An 18,705-nucleotide genomic window follows, 5' to 3' on the forward strand; every position below is an offset into this window, starting at 1 on the left:
ATCCTAGCATTTACTTCTTTTGCAACCCCATCTTTCTTTCAACACACCGGCCATATCCCACCGAGGCGGGGTGGCCCAAAAGGAAAAACGAAAATTTCTCCTTTTACATTTAGTAATATATACAGGAGAAGGTTACTAGCCCCTTGCTCCCAGCATTTTAGTTGCCTCTTACAACATGCATGGCTTATGGAGGAAGAATTCTGTTCTACTTCCCCATGGAGGTAAGAGGAAATAACCAAGAACAAGAACTAGAAAGAAAATAGAAGAAAACCCAAAGGGGTGTGTGTGTATATATATGCTTGTACATGTATGTGTAGTGTGACCTAAGTGCAAGTAGAAGTAGCAAGTCGTACCTGAAATCTTGCATGTTTATGAGACAGACAAAAGACACCAGCAATCCTACCATCATGTAAAATAATTACAGGCTATTGTTGTACACTCACTTGGCAGGACGGTAGTACCTCCCTGGGCGGTTGCTGTTTACCAACCTACTACCTAGGCCAACCCCATCTATAAATATATTAACCCTTTCAGGGTCCAAGGCCAAAATCTGAAGTGGTGCCCCAGTGTCCAAGAATTTTCAAAAAATAAATTGTTATTTTTTCCTTATGAAATGGTAGAGAATCTTTTTCTGAAGGTAATAAAACAAAAATTTGATGGAAAATTGACGAAATTATGCTCTCGCGAATTTTGATGTGTCAGCGATATTTACGAATCGGCGATTTTGCCGACTTTGACTCCCATTTTAGGCCAATTACATTATTCCAGTCAACCAAATTCTTAGCTATTTCACTAGTATTACTTCTATTCTATCGATTGAGCACAAGAAATTGCCAAGTCAACTGTTTCAACTACAAAATAAAGTGATTGGAAATTGGTAATTTGGCCAATTTAACACAAAGTTCAAAATATTCCAATTTCAAAATAGGGTCCAAAATAAACAATGTAGGTATTCCTGGCACTAAACTAACATTTCCTCTGTTCATTAGTTACTTTTTGAGGCTTTACAAATACATTCCATTTTAATTTTTTATTCACATAATGAATTTTTATTCAAACCAAAAAATAGAAGATTTACTGTTATGCAATATTGTAATAATTGTATAAATATCATCACCACATTTGTGAATGTGTATTAGACGTGTGAGGTCGTTTGTTTACTCTTGAACATCGGCAAAAATTTAACATTTCCGTTACTTTGAGCTCAGTTTCAAGCCATTTCCAGTGCTAAAACCAATCAAAATCACCTCTATTTCTGTAATATGTCTTCCATACTATCAAGTGAGACCAAGAAATCGCAAATACAACTATGAAAAACATACGAAGAAACACTGCAATTTCGCTGTTTTAATCGAAAATCACGGTCTCAGTTTTTTTCTCCCATTATACACAGTGTGCTGCAGGATTTGTTTTATGTGGTGCACACATACCACATAGATGTATTCTCTCATATCGAGGCCCAAATTTACCACTCACAGTTTATCAGAGCGAGCTTAGCTCATGGCGTAGATCTATGGTTTGGACCCTGAACGTAAAGCCGTAGATCTACGGGACGGACCCTGAAAGGGTTAAACAGCCATGGAGACATTACACATCCCTGTCTAAGACCTACTTTTACTGGGAAGTAATCTCCCTCTCTCCTACACACCCTAACCTGAGCCTCACTATCCTCAGAAAGAGTCTTTACAGCATTTAGTAACTTACTACCTCTTCCATACACTTGCAACATCTGTCACATTGTTCCCCTCTCCACTCCATAAATGCAATGAAAACTTCTCTACATTTATCTAACTATTGTTCACATATATGCTTCAATGTAAATACTTGATCTACACAACCCCTACCCACTCTAAAGCCTCCTTGCTCGTCCACAATCCTACTCTCTGTCTTACCTCTAATTATTCTTCTTTTACCAAACCTGCCATATCCCACCGAGGCAGGGTGTCCCAAAAAGAAAAACGAAAGTTTCTCTTTTTAAATTTAGTAATTTATACAGGAGAAGGGGTTACTAGCCCCTTGCTCCTGGCATTTTAGTCGCCTCTTACAGCACGCATAGCTTACGGAGGAAGAACTCTGTTCCACTTCCCCATGGAGATCTTTCTTTCAATAAACCGGCCATATCCCACCGAGGCAGGGTGGCCCAAAAAGAAAAAGAAAAGTTTCTCTTTTTAAATTTAGTAATATATAGAGGAGAAGGGGTTACTAGCCTATTGCTCCTGGCATTTTAGTTGCCTCTTACAACACGCATGGCTTACGGAGGAAGAATTCTGTTTCACTTCCTCATGGATATAAGAGGAAATAAACAAGAACAAGAACTAGTAAGAAAATAGAAGAAAACCTGGAGGGGTGTGTGTGTGTGTGTGTGTTGTTGAAAAAAAAAAAAAAAATGTATATATATATATATATATGCTTGTACATGTATGTGTAGCATGACCTAAGTGTAAGTTGAAGTAGCAAGACGTACCTGAAATCTTGCATGTTCATTAGACAGAAAAAAGGACACCAGCAATCCTACCGTCATGTAAAACAATTACAGTCTTTCGTTTTACACTCACTTGGCAGGACGGTAGTACCTCCCTGGGCGGTTGCTGTCTACCAACCTACTATCTAAGTTACCTCTAATTCTGTAAATAATAACCCTACCATAGACTTTTCCTGGTATACTCGGTAAACTTCTTTCTTTCTTTCTTTCAACAAGTCAGCCATCTCCCACCGAGGCAGGGTGACCCAAAAAGAAAGAAAATCCCCAAAAAGAGAATACTTTCATCATCATTCAACACTTTCACCTCACTTATTTAATAACTTCATCACCTTACTCTTTTCTATGTTCACTTTCAACTTTCTACATTGACACACACTCCCAAACTCGTCCACTAACCTTTGCAAGTTTTCTTTAGAATCTCCCATAAGCACAGTATCATCAGCAAAAAGTAACTGTGTCAATTCCCATTCTGTATTTGATTCCCTATAATTGAATCCCACCCCTCTCCCGAACACCCTAGCATTTACTTCTTTTGCAACCCCATCTATAAATATATTAAACAACCATGGTGACATTACACATCCCTGTCTAAGACCTACTTTTACCAGGAAGTAGTCTCCCTCTCTTGTACACACCCTAACCTGAGCCTCACTATCCTCATAAAAACTCTTTACAGCATTTAGTAACTTACCACCTATTCCATATACAGCAGGGCCCCGCTTTACGGCGTTTCACTTTACGTCGTTCCGCTAATACAGTCATTTCAAATTATGACCAAAACTCGCTATAGGGCTCCCCCACCTGACTTTCTAATATGGTCACCGCGCCCCACCCTGTTTGTTTACATTCTTCGTGAGCTCAGTAAGCACTGAGTCTCTCCATTTTGTCTGGAAATTCCAAAATTTCAAATGTTTTTAAAAGTTATTTCATATTTTATATATATTTTTTTTTTTTTTTTTTCAACAAGTCGGCCGTCTCCCACCGAGGCAGGGTGACCCAAAAAAAAGAAAGAAAATCCCCAAAAAGAAAACACTTTCATCATCATTCAACACTTTCACCACACTCACACATTATCACTGCTTTTGCAGAGGTGCTCAGAATACAACAGTTTAGAAGCATATATGTATAGAGATACACAACATATCCCTCCAAACTGCCAATATCCCAAACCCCTCCTTTAAAGTGCAGGCATTGTACTTCCCATTTCCAGGACTCAAGTCCGACTATATGAAAATAACCGGTTTCCCTGAATCCCTTCACTAAATATTACCCTGCTCACACTCCAACAGATTGTCAGGTCCCAAGTATCATTCGTCTCCATTCACTCCTATCTAACACGCTCACGCACGCTTGCTGGAAGTCCAAGCCCCTCACCCACAAAACCTCCTTTACCCCCTCTTTCCAACCCTTTCGAGGACGACCCCTACCCCTCTTTCCTTCCCCTATAGATTTATATGCTTTCCATGTCATTCTACTTTGATCCATTCTCTCTAAATGACCAAACCACCTCAACAACCCCTCTTCTGCCCTCTGACTAATGCTTTTATTAACTCCACACCTTCTCCTAATTTCCACACTCCGAATTTTCTGCATAATATTTACACCACACATTGCCCTTAGACAGGACATCTCCACTGCCTCCAACCGTCTCCTCGCTGCTGCATTTACCACCCAAGCTTCACATCCATATAAGAGTGTTGGTACTACTATACTTTCATACATTCCCTTCTTTGCCTCCATAGATAACGTTTTTTGACTCCACATATACCTCAACGCACCACTCACCTTTTTTCCCTCATCAATTCTATGATTAACCTCATCCTTCATAAATCCATCCGCCGACACGTCAACTCCCAAGTATCTGAAAACATTCACTTCTTCCATACTCCTCCTCCCCAATTTGATATCCAATTTTTCTTTATCTAAATCATTTGATACTCTCATCACCTTACTCTATTCTATGTTCACTTTCAACTTTCTACCTTTACACATATTCTCAAACTCATCCACTAACCTTTGCAATTTTTCTTTAGAATCTCCCATAAGCACAGAATCATCTGCAAAAAGTAACTGTGTCAATTCCCATTTTGAATTTGATTCCCCATAATTTAATCCCACCCCTCTCCCGAACACCCTGGCATTTACTTCTTTTACAACCCCATCTATAAATATATTAAACAACCATGGTGACATTACACATCCCTGTCTAAGACCTACTTTTACTGGGAAGTAATCTCCCTCTCTTCTACACACCCTAACCTGAGCCTCATTATCCTCATAAAAACTCTTTACAGCATTTAGTAACTTACCACCTATTCCATATACTTGCAACATCTGCCACATTGCTCCTCTATCCACTCTATCATATGCCTTTTCTAAATCCATAAATGCAATAAAAACTTCCCTACCTTTATCTAAATACTGTTCACATATATGTTTCAATGTAAACACTTGATCTACACATCCCCTACCCACTCTGAAGCCTCCTTGCTCGTCCGCAATTCTACATTCTGTCTTACCTCTAATTCTTTCAATTATAACCCTACCGTATACTTTTCCTGGTATACTCAGTAAACTTATTCCTCTATAATTTTTACAATCTCTTTTGTCCCCTTTCCCTTTATATAAAGGGACTATACATGCTCTCCGCCAATCCCTAGGTACCTTCCCCTCTTTCATACATTTATTAAACAAAAGTACCAACCACTCCAACACTATATCCCCCCCTGCTTTTAACATTTCTGTCATGATCCCATCAGTTCCAGCTGCTTTACCCCCTTTCATTCTACGTAATGCCTCACGTACCTCCACCACTCTGATAATTATACTTATGTATACCTGTACTTAAATAAACTTACATACTGTGCTGGCATGCAGGTACACATTAAAATCAGTAAGAGTGTCTTATGTCTCCAGACGTCATGTTAGTAATGATAATAATAATCATCGAGTCTCATTTAAATGTCGTATATTACGTTAAATACACATTTTCATTAATCCATCTATGATATTTTTTCAAAATTATATAATAAACACGATACATAAAAAGATGGTAAATACACCCCACAATAGAATAAACATAAATATGAGATGTGGTAGCAGACGACTTGCACAAGTGACTCCATATTAGAAATGATAATAATAATCACCGAGTCTCATTAAATGTTGTATATTACGTTAATATACACATTTTCATTAATCCATCCATGATATTTTTTTCAAAATTATATAATAAACACGATACATAACATAAAAAGATGATAAATACACCCCACAATAGAATAAATAAACATAAATATGAGATGTGGTAGCCAGATAACTTGTACAAGTGATGCCAAGAATAACATTTTTTCTAATCTAACATAAGGGAAAATGTGTTACTGGGGGTAACTGTAGAAAATTATTCCTTTCGTATGTATGTAAGTAAGTTTATTCAGGTATACACAAATACAGTTACATAGATTATCATACATAACATGTGTGTAGAGAACCTAGGATAACCCAAAAAAGTCAGAGTGACTTATTTCCATTGCCTTCACTCAGAGCATCATTTCTTCTCAAAATGATGTTACATGAGAATGGGAGTGTTCTTCTTTATTTATTCTACCGTATCAATGTAGAGACAACCTGTACACAATGTAACTTGTACACAAACCAGACGTGTACACTTTGTTTACAAAACTTACCTTCGCCTGGTTTGTTTACATAACTCTCCGCCTGTACTCTCTCATGCACTCATTCTTTCTCTCTCTCATTTATTCGTTTTATCTCATTTACTTACTCCTGACCCTACATTAAGACTACAAATATTTTGAGGTAAATAATGAGTGTACTGTATGTGTATTTTACTTTTTTAATACCTAGTTCTATTGCTAACTTAATATATGTTAGTGTAAACTTGTTATCTGGCATTTACATGCATTTATAAATGGAAAAAATGGAGTTCTGCTTTCTGGCGAAGTCTGCTTTCCGGCAAAATCTGCTTTCCGGCAGTAGCCTGGAACCTAACCTGCTGAATAAGTGGGGCCCTACTGTATTAGTTACTGAAATAGTACTCAGATAGTCACAGTCACGCTGACAGGTGAACATTATCACCTGCCTGGGTCACTTACTATTGTCTGGACATATATACGAAGTATTTATAGGTCCCAGCAATGTTTTAGATATGCTGGAGTATACCTTGAAGCATGGTGTTATGACAAGTGTTAGTAAACTGTTGACAGGCAGTGACACTTGATGAATGTGCACTCAGGGAACCCTCACCTTATTTGTTTTCACTGTTGCACACAAACATGTCTGTCTGTGTCTATCTGTCTGTATAGCTCTGCTTATCTGTCTGCCTGGAGTATATATGAAACTCCTTGAAGAATGGTGTTTTGACAAGTGTTGGTAAACTGTTGACGGCCCAGTGACACTTGATAAAATGCGTACTGCTCCAGGGAACCCTCGCTTTATTTGTTTTCACTGTTACAATCATGTCTGTCTGTCTGTCTCTGCTTATTTGTCTTTCTGTCTACCTGTGTGTGTGTGTCTTTCTGTCTGCTTGTCTCTGTCTCGGAGTGGCTGTAAAACTGTTGGTTTACGAGCCGCTCCCTGATTCCTGTGCAAGTAAAAATGCATATTGCGTCATGGTTATTTGTCTTATATCTACAAGCACAGTATAGCACTTTGCCTGGAATTTTTGGGTTATCCTAGGTAATTTACACTATGTATAATAACTGTACTTATGTGTACATGTGTGAGAGAGTGATATAGACAGATAGACATATATATAGACAGAGAGACAGCCAAAGCCAGCCTGCCGGATACATAAGGACATAAGAAAGGAACACTACAGCAGGCCTACTGGCCCATGCAAGGCAGGTCCATGTCACCTCCTGGCTTAGACCAATGACCCATCTAGTCAGGTCACATCCACTGAAGCAAGGAGCACAGCATCAGACCTAGTAGCACAAGCCAGTCAGGTCCAACTCACACCCACTCATGTATTTATCTAATCTATTTTTACTTTCCTCTTAAAAGGGGAGTGTTAATGCAGCATGACATCAGTGAATCCCTGGTGTTTGCCTTGCTATTTGCTCTAGCTGGTGCTCGATTGAACTGGTGCTCCCACAAGGTACTGAGTGGTCCCAGATTTTTTTAATACTGCGCACACTGAGTGCAAAGACCCATTCTCTCATGTCTAGGTGACCCAGGCCTGTCGCCCAAATTTTGGAGGAATGAAAAATAAAACATTGATCTACGTTCGGAGCACTATACGAGCAAACGTATATCTACGTTTGGGCAGTTTAAGGGTTAAAGGTTTAAGGTGATTGGCTGTGGTTGATCCCTATGCACAAATACCGTAGGTGAGGTGGGGATATATTAATGACTGTTGCAGTGGAACCCTGAGTTTCGAATGCATCGACTATCGAACACTTCGAGTTTCGACCACTTTTTTCGAACCAATTTTGTCCCGAGTATCGAACTCGCCCCATGTTTCGAACCACATACCACTTTTGCAATCACACAGTACAAATAACTTTATACCAAAGCATTTCCTCTTGCTTGGTATATACTGCTTGAATGACAGTCTGCCTTTGAACAAAATCAAAGACTCATCAATAACAAGCTTCCTGAAGGGATAAAAATACATATAGCACTTTTGTTTCAGGTACATAAACACATTCCTGGTCTTATATAACCTGTCACTTCTGTCAGGTCTGGTTTTGTCTTAGAAGTGTAGCATACGTAACAGTATCAAAAAACGATTCACTGGTATAATATCACTAAAACCTGGGGTTGTAATCAGGCTTTCCGTCGACCAGTATGTTGTGACAGTGTGCTTATACACATGTGGCATAAGCATTATTGTGGCAAAGAACAGGTGCATCTCTGCCACAGTTGTGTCCTTCCACTGGTGTAGCCGTGACCTTGGTGAAAGAATTGTATTTGCCATGGTGTACTCAATGTGTGTTGCTTTACCTGACAATAATTTCCATCAGGGGTTCATCGAAGAATAACTGAAAGCATTCCACTTCAGTGGCATTGTTCTCATGTGTACACGATGGCCGTATTCCACTTTGTGTTTCATCAGAGTCATGGGAATTGGAAACAAAATTGGCAATGTGCTGCCAATCCCAGATGCAGTTTGCTGCTGGGTTCTGGATATTGAAAGGTGGTTGTGGTTGTGGATGTTGTAGGAGTGTGGGTGTGGTTGAGGGTGGTTGTGGCTGTGCTGAGTTAGCAGCATGGGTAGTAGCATGGGCCGCTGCTGGTGCCGCATGACTCGTGCCACCACCATCACCACCACCATCACCACCACCATCACCTGCCCCACACACATTACACATCCCCATTGTATCAATATTGTCATCTTCACTCTCAGGTTGTGGTGTAGGGCCACGAGATGTACTCTGAGATTTACTCCTTTGCCTTGGAAGGGCATGTCACACACTACCAGAATGCATGCTGCGTCATACATACTGCTGTTTCACCGGCGAATATTTCCCCTCACTGTCACAACTCGAGCTGCATTCAATGACTTGGAAATCACTATCATTATCACTTTCACTGCTCAGATCTGAGTCCTGTAGACGGGGAAATAGTTTAATTTTTCATCCTGGTACAGGTGAACGTGAATGAGACTGCCCAGCACCAGAGGTGGAAGGTTGAGGGTCATCTGGGTTTTCATCACTAATTACATTATCCTGGGCACTGCTTTTGGTCACACCCTCTTGAAAACCACGGAATTCACTTTCACTGGCACTTCCATCACTGTTAGAACTATCACTTGGGAACAGAAGACCTTCAATTTGGCGAGGAGTGAGGTACTTCTTACCACGAGGCATGGTGAACAAGAACTACCAAGATGGCGTTCCCATGATGCACCATCGAATCCCCGATTTTTTTCACAGGGCGCACACCCACCACGCAGACCCATTCTTTCACATGTAGGCCTACCAGCTTTCTCCCGCTTGATTTGAAGCCTCTACAATTTACGTGTATTAATACATCAGAAACATTGGCTCGTATGACATTTATTTAAGACAGGAACAGTCAAAGGGTTAAAGTGGATATATTGTTCAGTAAGGTGGCCCTCACTTCATTTGATTTACTTGTAAATGTCTCTCTTTCACCCAGGAGATGTTTTAGTTTATTATTTATTCATTTAGGGTTATTCATGTTTGATCTAAAGTCTTTATTAGGAATGTATGTATGCAGCTTGGCCAGCTTGTACATTGCTTTAGAAAATGTCATAATGACAGCCATCACCACCTTCTATTTGGTTTTCCTCACAATAGTCCGTGGTCAGGTTACCCCAGTCTACACTTCTTAAGTAGTCCCTTAGTCACTTCACTTTGTTATCTATGAAAGATGAGGTAAACCATAGAATTGATGAGGGGAGGAAAAAAGGTGGATAGTGCATTGAGGCACCTGTGGAGACAGAACGTTATTGAGGCAAAAACGGAAATATTTTATTGTTATAACTTTTTGTCTGTCTCCCACCAAGGCAGGGTGGCCCAAAAAAGAAAAACTTTCATCATCATTCATTCCATCACTCTCTTGCGCACTTACACTACAGTTATAGAACTGTGACATTAACACTGCTCCTTCAGAGTACAGACACTGTACTTCCCATCTGCAGGACTCAAGTCCAACTGCTGGTTTCCCTGAATCCCTTCATAAATATTACCCAGCTCACACTCCAACACCACGCCAAGTCCTAAAAAAATTTGTCTCCGTTCGCTCCTATCTAACATGGTCACACATGCTTGCTGGAAGTCCAAGCCCCTTGGACGCACAACTTCCTTTACCCCCTCCCTCCAACCATTCATAGACCGACCCCTACCCCACCTTCCCTCCACTACAGATGTATACATTCTCCAAGTCATTGTTTTGTTCCATCCTCTCTACATGTCCAAACCACCTCAACAACCGTCCTTAGCCCTCTGGATAATAGTTTTGGTAATCTCACACCTCCTCCTAATTTCCAAACTACAAATTCTCTGCATTATATTCACACCACACATTGCCCTCAGACATGATATCTCCACTGTCTCCAGCCTTCTCCCTCTTGTAACATTCACCACTCATGTTTCACACCCATATAAGTGTGTTGGTATAACTGTACTCCATACATTCCCCTCTTTGCTTCCATGGACAAAGTTCTTTGTCTCCACAGACTCCTAAGTGCACCACTCATCAGTGCACCCTCATCAGTTCTATGATTCACCTCAACTTTCATAGACCCATCTTCTGACACGTCCATTCCTGAATATCTGAATACATTCACCTCCATACTCTCTCCCTCCAGTCTGATATCCAACAGAAATGTATTAGAATATAGTGGTACCAACACTGGATGTGAAGCATGGGTTTTGGATGTTGCAACAAGGAGGCGGCAGCTGGGGGGCATTGGAGCTGTCATGTCCAAGGGTAATGTGTGGTGTGAATATTACACAGAATTTGTTGTTTGGAGATTAGGAGGAGATGCAGAATTACTAAAAGTATTATCCAGAGGGCTGAAGAGGAGTTGAAGTGGTTTGGACAGAGTGGATGAAGCTGAATAGGATGACTTAGAGTAGAGTGCATATATCTGTAGTGGAGGAAAGAGGAGTAGGAGCCATTCTAAGAAAGGCTGGAAGGAGGGGCTTTAACGAAATTGTACATAAATCTAGCTTCTCTAAATACTGTGTGCCATCAGTTTACATAAACATTTTATTTTACTTTATTTTATTTATTAGGGTGACTAGGAGGATATATCAATCTAGGGTGCAAGGAAGGAGAGGTTGGGGTTGTCTAGGAAAGGTTGGAGGAAAAAGGTAAGGGAAGTTTTAAGTGGTAGGGGCTTGGATAGCCAACAGGCTAGTGTGAGAGTGTTAGATAGGGATGATTTGGCATGTTGAAGTGTGAGCATGGTAACATTTATGAAGGGATTTAGGAAAATAGGTTAGCTAGACTAGAATCCATGGAGATGGGAAGTGCTTTGCTTTCACTCTGAAGGAGGGGGGAGGAAGGAGGATGAATATTAGTTCAGAAGGGTATTTGAGCTGTGATGTCAGTACACTTCTGGAGAGATAGTGATTAAGTGAATGAGAGTGAAAGTGTTCTTTTTCAGGGGTTACACTACTTTGGTGGGAGACAGCTAGTTTGTTGGAAAAATTGAATACAGTAAAAAAAACCATACCACGGGTGGGATTGAACCCGCGGTCAGAGAGTCTCAAAACTCCAGACCGTTGCATTAGCCACTAGACCAGCTAGCCACAATAAGATTCGTCCAACTAAGTATATTTCTACACCATAGGAAGGTTAGCATAGGCACCACTGTGACTCTCTGACCGCGGGTTCAATCCTGCCCGTGGTATGGTTTGTTTGCAATCATGTCATTACGATTTCGTGAGTCATCTTGAATACAGTAGATCGTCATTTAACCCTTTCAGGGTTGCTGCCGTACTAGTACGGCTTAAGCGCCAGGGTTGGTGCTCTACAAGTACGCGTAAATTCTAGCAGCCTCAAATTAAGCTGGAAACAGCTGGTATGCCTAGATGTGAGAGAATGGGTCTCCATGGTCAGTGTGTGTGGTACAAAAAAAATAGGGGACCCAGTGGTGCATTGTGGGAAAGCAATTTTATTACACCTTGTTCACCATGTCTAGCGCTAAGAAACTCCTCACTCCTCGGCTAATTGGGGCTCTTTTGTTCCCAAGTGACAGTTCAAACACAGATGGGAGTGTCAGTGAAGATGAATTTCATGGTTTTGAAGAGTTTGTGACCGAAAGCAATGCCCAGGAAACCTGAAGAAAGGGCAATGCCCAGGAAACCTGAAGAAAGGGAGGAAGGAAGGAAGAGATGAGAGAAAGGAAGGAAGAAAGGAAGAGATGAGAGGAAGGAAGGAAGAAAGGAAGAGATGAGAGGAAGGAGGGAAGGAAGGAAGGAGACCATCAACCTAGGATAACCCAAAAAATTCAGACAGTGACTTATTTCCATGTGGGTTGGTGGGGTGGGGAGGAAGTTGACAGGCAGTGAGGGGTGGTGAGTGTTGGTGTTATTTGTCATTGTGACACTAATTATGCTGGTGACTCAGCATATTTATAAGTCCACCCCCACACAACAACTATGAGCTTTACAGAAGCTGTAGCAGTTCTGAGAAGTGTCCAGTGACTTTATATGTGTATATATGTGATAGAAAAATAGTAATAAACAACATTTTTTATTGTTGGTTTGTGTAAACATGTTTTGTAAACAATATAATGACTGTGCATTTATTGTGTAGCATATGAGTGAATATCCATTCAGTATACAGGAAGGCCCCGCTTTACGGCGTTTCACTTTACGGCGTTCCGCTAATACGGACATTTCAAATTATGACCAAAACTCACTATACGGCTCCCCCCACCTGACTTTCTAATACGGTCACCGTGCCCCACCCTGTTTGTTTACATTCTCCATGAGCTCAGTAAGCACTAAGTCTCTCCATTTTGTCTGGAAACTCCAAAATTTCAAATGTTTTTAAAAGTTATTTCATATTTTATATATACTCTGATAATTATACTTATGTATACCTGTACCTAAATAAACTTACATACATCGAGTCATTTAAATGTCGTATATTACGTTAATATACACATTTTCATTAATCCATCCATGATATTTTTTTCAAAATTATATAATAAACACGATGCATAACATATAAATAAGATAAATACACCCCACAGTAGAATAAATAAACAAATGTGAGATGTCGTAGCAGACGACTTGCACAAGTGGTGATAATAACAATACTGAGTCTCATTAAATGTCGTATATTACGGTAATATACACATTTTCATTAATCCATCCATGATATTTTTTTCAAAATCATATAATAAACACGATGCATAACATATAAATAAGATAAATACACCCCACAGTAGAATAAATAAACAAATGTGAGATGTCGTAGCAGACGACTTGCACAAGTGGTGATAATAACAATACCGAGTCTCATTAAATGTCGTATATTACGGTAATATACACATTTTCATTAATCCATCCATGATATTTTTTTCAAAATTATATAATAAACACGATACATAACATAAAAAGATGATAAATACACCCCACAATAGAATAAATAAACATAAATATAAGATGTGGGAGCCACATAACTTGTACAAGTGACGCCAAGAATAACATTTTCTCTAATCTAACATAAGAGTAAATGTGTTACTGGGGGTAACTGTAGAAAATTATTCCTTTCGTATGTATGTAAGTAAGTTTATTCAGGTATACACAAATACAGTTACATAGATTATCATACATAACAACATACGTGTAGAGAACCTAGGATAACCCAAAAAAGTCAGTGTGACTTATTTCCATTGCCTTCACTCAGAGCTTCATTTCTTCTCAAAATGATGTTACATGAGAATGGGAGTGTTCTTCTTTATTAATTCTACCGTATCAATGTAGAGACAACCTGTACACAATGTAACTTGTACACAAACCAGACGTGTACACTTCGTTTGTTTACAAAACTTACCTTCCCCTGGTTTGTTTACATAACTGCGCCTGCCCCCTCTCATGTATTCATTCTTTCTCTCTCTCATTTATTCGTTTTATCTCATTTACTTACTCCTGACCCTACATTAAGACTACAAATATTTTAAGGTAAGTAATGAGTGAACTGTATATACATTTTATCGCTCTGGGATGCTTAAATATCATAGAATAGTATGTGTGGGTGGGGTGGCCTGGTGAGGCTATTACAATACATACCACACTTGATTTCTTACAATAAATACTACTTGTCTCACCCTAGATTAAGACTATAAATATTTTAAGGTAAGTAATGAGTGCACTATGTGTGTATTGTACCTTTTTATTGTTTTTTGATGCCTGGTTCTATTGCTAACTTAATATATGTTAGTGTAAACTTGTTATCTAGTGTTTGTATGCATTTATAAGTGGAAAAAAAGGGTGTTCCACTTTACGGCGATTTCCGCTTTACGGCGGTAGCCTGGAACCTAACCCGCCGTATAAGTGGGGCCTTCCTGTACCTTATATTGGTCTCACAGGCCATAAAATTACTTGAATGAAGAAAAAAACGAAGGAAGAAGGAAGGAGGGAAGGTAGGTAGGTAGGAAGAGATGAGAGGAAGGAAGCAGGAAAGGTAGGTAGGAAGAGATGAGAGGATGGAAGGAAAGAAGGAAGGTGGGTTTGTGGAGAGGAAGGGATGTGTTGTGGAAGGCAGTGAGATTAACGAGTGGTGGTATGATGCATCATTGTGACACAAGACACACCAGTGACTCAGCATATTTACAAGTCCACCCCACACAACTACAAACTTTCAGAATCTCTTGTAGTTATAGGAACCTGTCCAGTGACTCTACATATATGTGTATACTGTATATATGATAGAAAAATAATAATAAACAACATTTTATATTGTTGGTTTGTGTAAACATGTTTTGTAAACAATATAATGACAACAAAGTTTGTGCTGTTATTGTGTAGTATGCAATGAGTGAATATATACCAAATAGTCTTTATATTGGTCTCAGAGGCCATAAAACTTACTTGAAAAAATAAAATATTAAAAAATAAAAGAAAAAGAAAAAAAAACAAAATGAACTACAGTGGACCCCCGCATAACGATCACCTCCGAATGCGACCAATTATGTAAGTGTATTTATGTAAGTGCGTTTGTACGTGTATGTTTGGGGGTCTGAAATGGACTAATCTACTTCACAATATTTCTTATGGGAACAAATTCGGTCAGTACTGGCACCTGAATACACTTCTGGAGTGAAAAAATATCGTTAACCGGGGGTCCACTGTATTACCAGGTGACCGGCAGTCTGCAATGTTGCCATATGCGGTTCAATTTCTGTCAACTTCACGCCTCCATACCTCTGCAAGTATTGATTGCAAAAAAATTTCTTTTGGCTTATAATACTCTCAAAAAAAAGCTATTATTTCATAAGAAGAAATTTTTTTTTTTCTTCAAATATTTTTCGACCATGAGCACAAGCTTGGGAGAGGGCCTGTCGACCCTGAAAGGGTTAAATGAAACCGTGTGAGATGAACTGAAGAACTAATGGGAAAAATAGGGTTACGTTCCTGAGAGCCCCAAAAAAGGCAAACAACTTTTTTTAAGCCTCTACATCTTCCAAAAATAAAAGTGAATATGTAATTGTAGTTCATTGTTGTGATGTATTATGTTGTTTTTACTGCTTAAGACTACGGATGTAACAGAAATAAAAGTATTTCTTACCTTAAATTGTGGGTGCTGGTGTTTGTGGATGATTGTGAAGAGAGTGGAGAGTTATGCTGTGGCCCTACTGGACTGAGGTGGATGGTAGAGGTTCTGGTACTGAAGTGTCTAACTTTAAACTCATTCAGTCAGTCAAGTCATTCAGTAAGTCTCAAGTGATTCAGTAAGTCAGTCGAGTGATTTAGTAAGTCAGTCAAGTTGTTCAGTACATCAGTCAAGTCATTCAGTAAGTCAGTCAAGTCATTCAGTAAGTCAATCAAGTGATTCAGTAAGTCAGTCAAGTCATTCAGTAAGTCAGTCAAGCCATTCAGTAAGTCAATCAAGTGATTCAGTAAGTCAGGTCGTTCAGTAAGTCAGTCAAGTCGTTCAGTAAGTCAGTCAAGCCATTCAGTAAGTCAATCAAGTGATTCAGTAAGTCAGGTCGTTCAGTAAGTCAGTCAAGTCGTTCAGTAAGTCAATCAAGTGATTCAGTAAGTCAGGTCGTTCAGTAAGTCAATCAAGTGATTTAGTAAGTCAGTCAAGTCATTCAGTGAGTCAGTCAAGTCCTTCAGTAAGTCAAGTCATTCAGTAAGTCAGTCAAGTCATTCAGTAAGTCTCAAGTAGTTCAGTCAGTCAATTCATTCAGTAAGTCAGTCAAGTCATTCAGTAAGTTAGTCAAGTCATTCAGCAAGTCAGTCAAGTTGTTCAGTAAGTCAGTCGAGTCATTCAGTAAGTCAGTCAAGTGATTCAGCAAGTCAGTCAAGTCGTTCAGTAAGTCAGTCAAGCTCAGTAAGTCAAGTAGTTTGGTAGGTCAAATTGTTAAGCAAGTCTCAAGTCATTCAGTAAGTCAAGTCATTCGGTAAGTCAGTCAAGTTCAGTAAGTCAGTGATTCAGTAAGTCAGTCAAGTCATTCAGTAAATCAGTCAAGTCGTTCAGTCAGTCAAGGCATTCAGTAAGGGTCAAGGCATTCAGTAAGTCTCAAGTCATTCAGTAAATCAAGTCACTCAGTAAGTCAGTCAGGTTGTTCAGTAAGTCAGTCAAGTCATTCAGTAATTCAGTCAAGCCATTCATTAAGTCAGTCAAGTTGTTCAGAATGTAAGTCAGTCAAGTTGTTCAGTAAGTCAGTCAAGTCATTCAGTTAGTCAAATCATTCAGTAAGTCAGTCATTCAGTAAGTCAGTCAGTCAGTCATTCACACAAACTTATGTTTACCTCTTTTTATGTATACAAAGTAACACTTCATTATGTCCACAGGATGTCTTGTCTAGTATCTTTGTTTCCTTCGTTAATTCTAAAACTTAAATGCTTACACCTTTTCTTGCCACTTTGAGCAACACTGGTATGCCTACTGGGTGTCATGATTGCTTGGTAGATACAAGATATAGCGATTAAAAGATCAAAACACAATTCACAATCACAAGCTTGTATCAGAGAAGTTGGACTGGAGATGTATGAAGTATAAATGCTGGTATGGTGGGGTGGTGTTGGGGGGGGATGCTGGGGACGGGGGGAGGTCTCCCCCGCTTATCCATAACAAGGCAGCCGCTTGAGGAAAAAGGAAGTTTTTTTCTTCCCACAAACTAAACCATGTTCAGTTCATCTTACAACATGTTACATAAAATTGTGCCACAATTCTTCAATCATACTATACCCAAATCATGCCAAATAAACTCATGCTAAATGACGGACTACTGTATTAAAATTGCTGGCTTTTGGCAAAAATTGTTTTTACACTAGAAATTAGGAATGGTCTCATAAGCTGTAGCAAGCCACTGGCATATAGTATTCACAGTAGTAAGTGTTGCTGTATATTCTGGTAATGTTTGTTTGTTTTTATGTTTGTGTGCAAGGGCTTGGACATTCAGCAGGCATGTGTGAGCATGTTAGATAGGAGTGAATGGAGATGAATGGTTTTTGGGACTTGACGAGAGCTGTAGGAGTGTGAACAGGGTAATATTTTGTGATGCAATTCAGAGAAACCAGTTAGCAGACTTGAGTCCTGGAGGTGGGAAGCACAATGCCTGCACCTTATGGGAGGGGTTTGGGATATTGGCTGTTTGGAGTGACATCTGAACTGTCATATCTGCATGCCTCTGCAAAGACAGTGATTATGTGTGAATGATGGTGAAAGTGTTTAATGATGGTGAATTTTTCCTCCTTTTTTGGGTCACCCTGCCTCTGTTGGAGATGGCCAGCATGTTGAAAAACAAATATTCAGGAGACAAATCTGCATAATTTTGATGCAGTCAAAATTCAGAAATCATTTGTACAAACTCTTAATTGCACATGTATATTTATTCAACTATATAATATCTTTACAGTTGAGCCAAGTGCAAGGAACAATCAACAACCTGCAGGAGAGTCTGCGCCAAGAGCAGAATCAAGTATTAGGTACCCTTCCTAGCCCTTACAGCCAGTTTTTGCCACAGTACCTACCTGACATTCCCTCTGCTGGTGTGACACCTTCGTCCTTGTCACATGTTCCAGGGATAGGAGTCACTACAAGTGGAGTTCAGGCCCTCACTCCTATGTCTCCATATGCTGGACTGGGGTCATTGGCATTGGGTAGTCAAGGTAAGAGTTGTAATTTTATTGTGTAGGGAGTCGTTAAGTTGTAGAGGAATAATCTAATGATTGAAATGAAGTTGTTTACCAACCAGAGGTAGTGCACTGATAGCTACAATCTGGGGAAGTATTAATGTTCTGTCACACAAGTGTAGAATGGAAGTACAGTCGAACCTCGGTTGTCGATTTCATTACTTGTCAAATAAATTGGTTTTCGAATGAGGTGTTCAAGAAAAAAATGTCCTGGTTTTCATACGCTTTCTTGATTGTCAACAGACAACTTTTCATATGTACAGAACAAAGTGGGATTTTGAAGGCTTTGAAAATGAGCCTGAGCCAGTAGAGGATATTGTGTCCCTGGGGAAGACCTTGGGCCTAGAGGTGACTGAAGATGATGTGGAGGAGTTGGTGGGGGAGCACAGAACAACTCACCACAGAAGTATT

General features: G+C 39.6%; 1 protein-coding gene across 5 annotated transcripts in view; it reads left to right on the top strand.

Annotated features, from left to right (window-relative positions):
- The window catches only part of LOC128706599 (uncharacterized), a 482,754-nt gene that overhangs the window by 122,817 nt on the left and 341,232 nt on the right, over nt 1–18,705 (top strand). For all 5 annotated transcript variants that reach the window (XM_070090188.1, XM_070090200.1, XM_070090197.1 and 2 more), the window contains exon 8: nt 18,018–18,270. In XM_070090188.1, coding sequence (XP_069946289.1) covers nt 18,018–18,270 — 253 coding nt within the window. The remainder of the gene's footprint in view (nt 1–18,017; nt 18,271–18,705) is intronic.

This window comes from Cherax quadricarinatus, chromosome 3, assembly GCF_038502225.1.
Source record: "Cherax quadricarinatus isolate ZL_2023a chromosome 3, ASM3850222v1, whole genome shotgun sequence".
Classification (NCBI taxonomy): Eukaryota; Metazoa; Arthropoda; class Malacostraca; order Decapoda; family Parastacidae; genus Cherax; species Cherax quadricarinatus.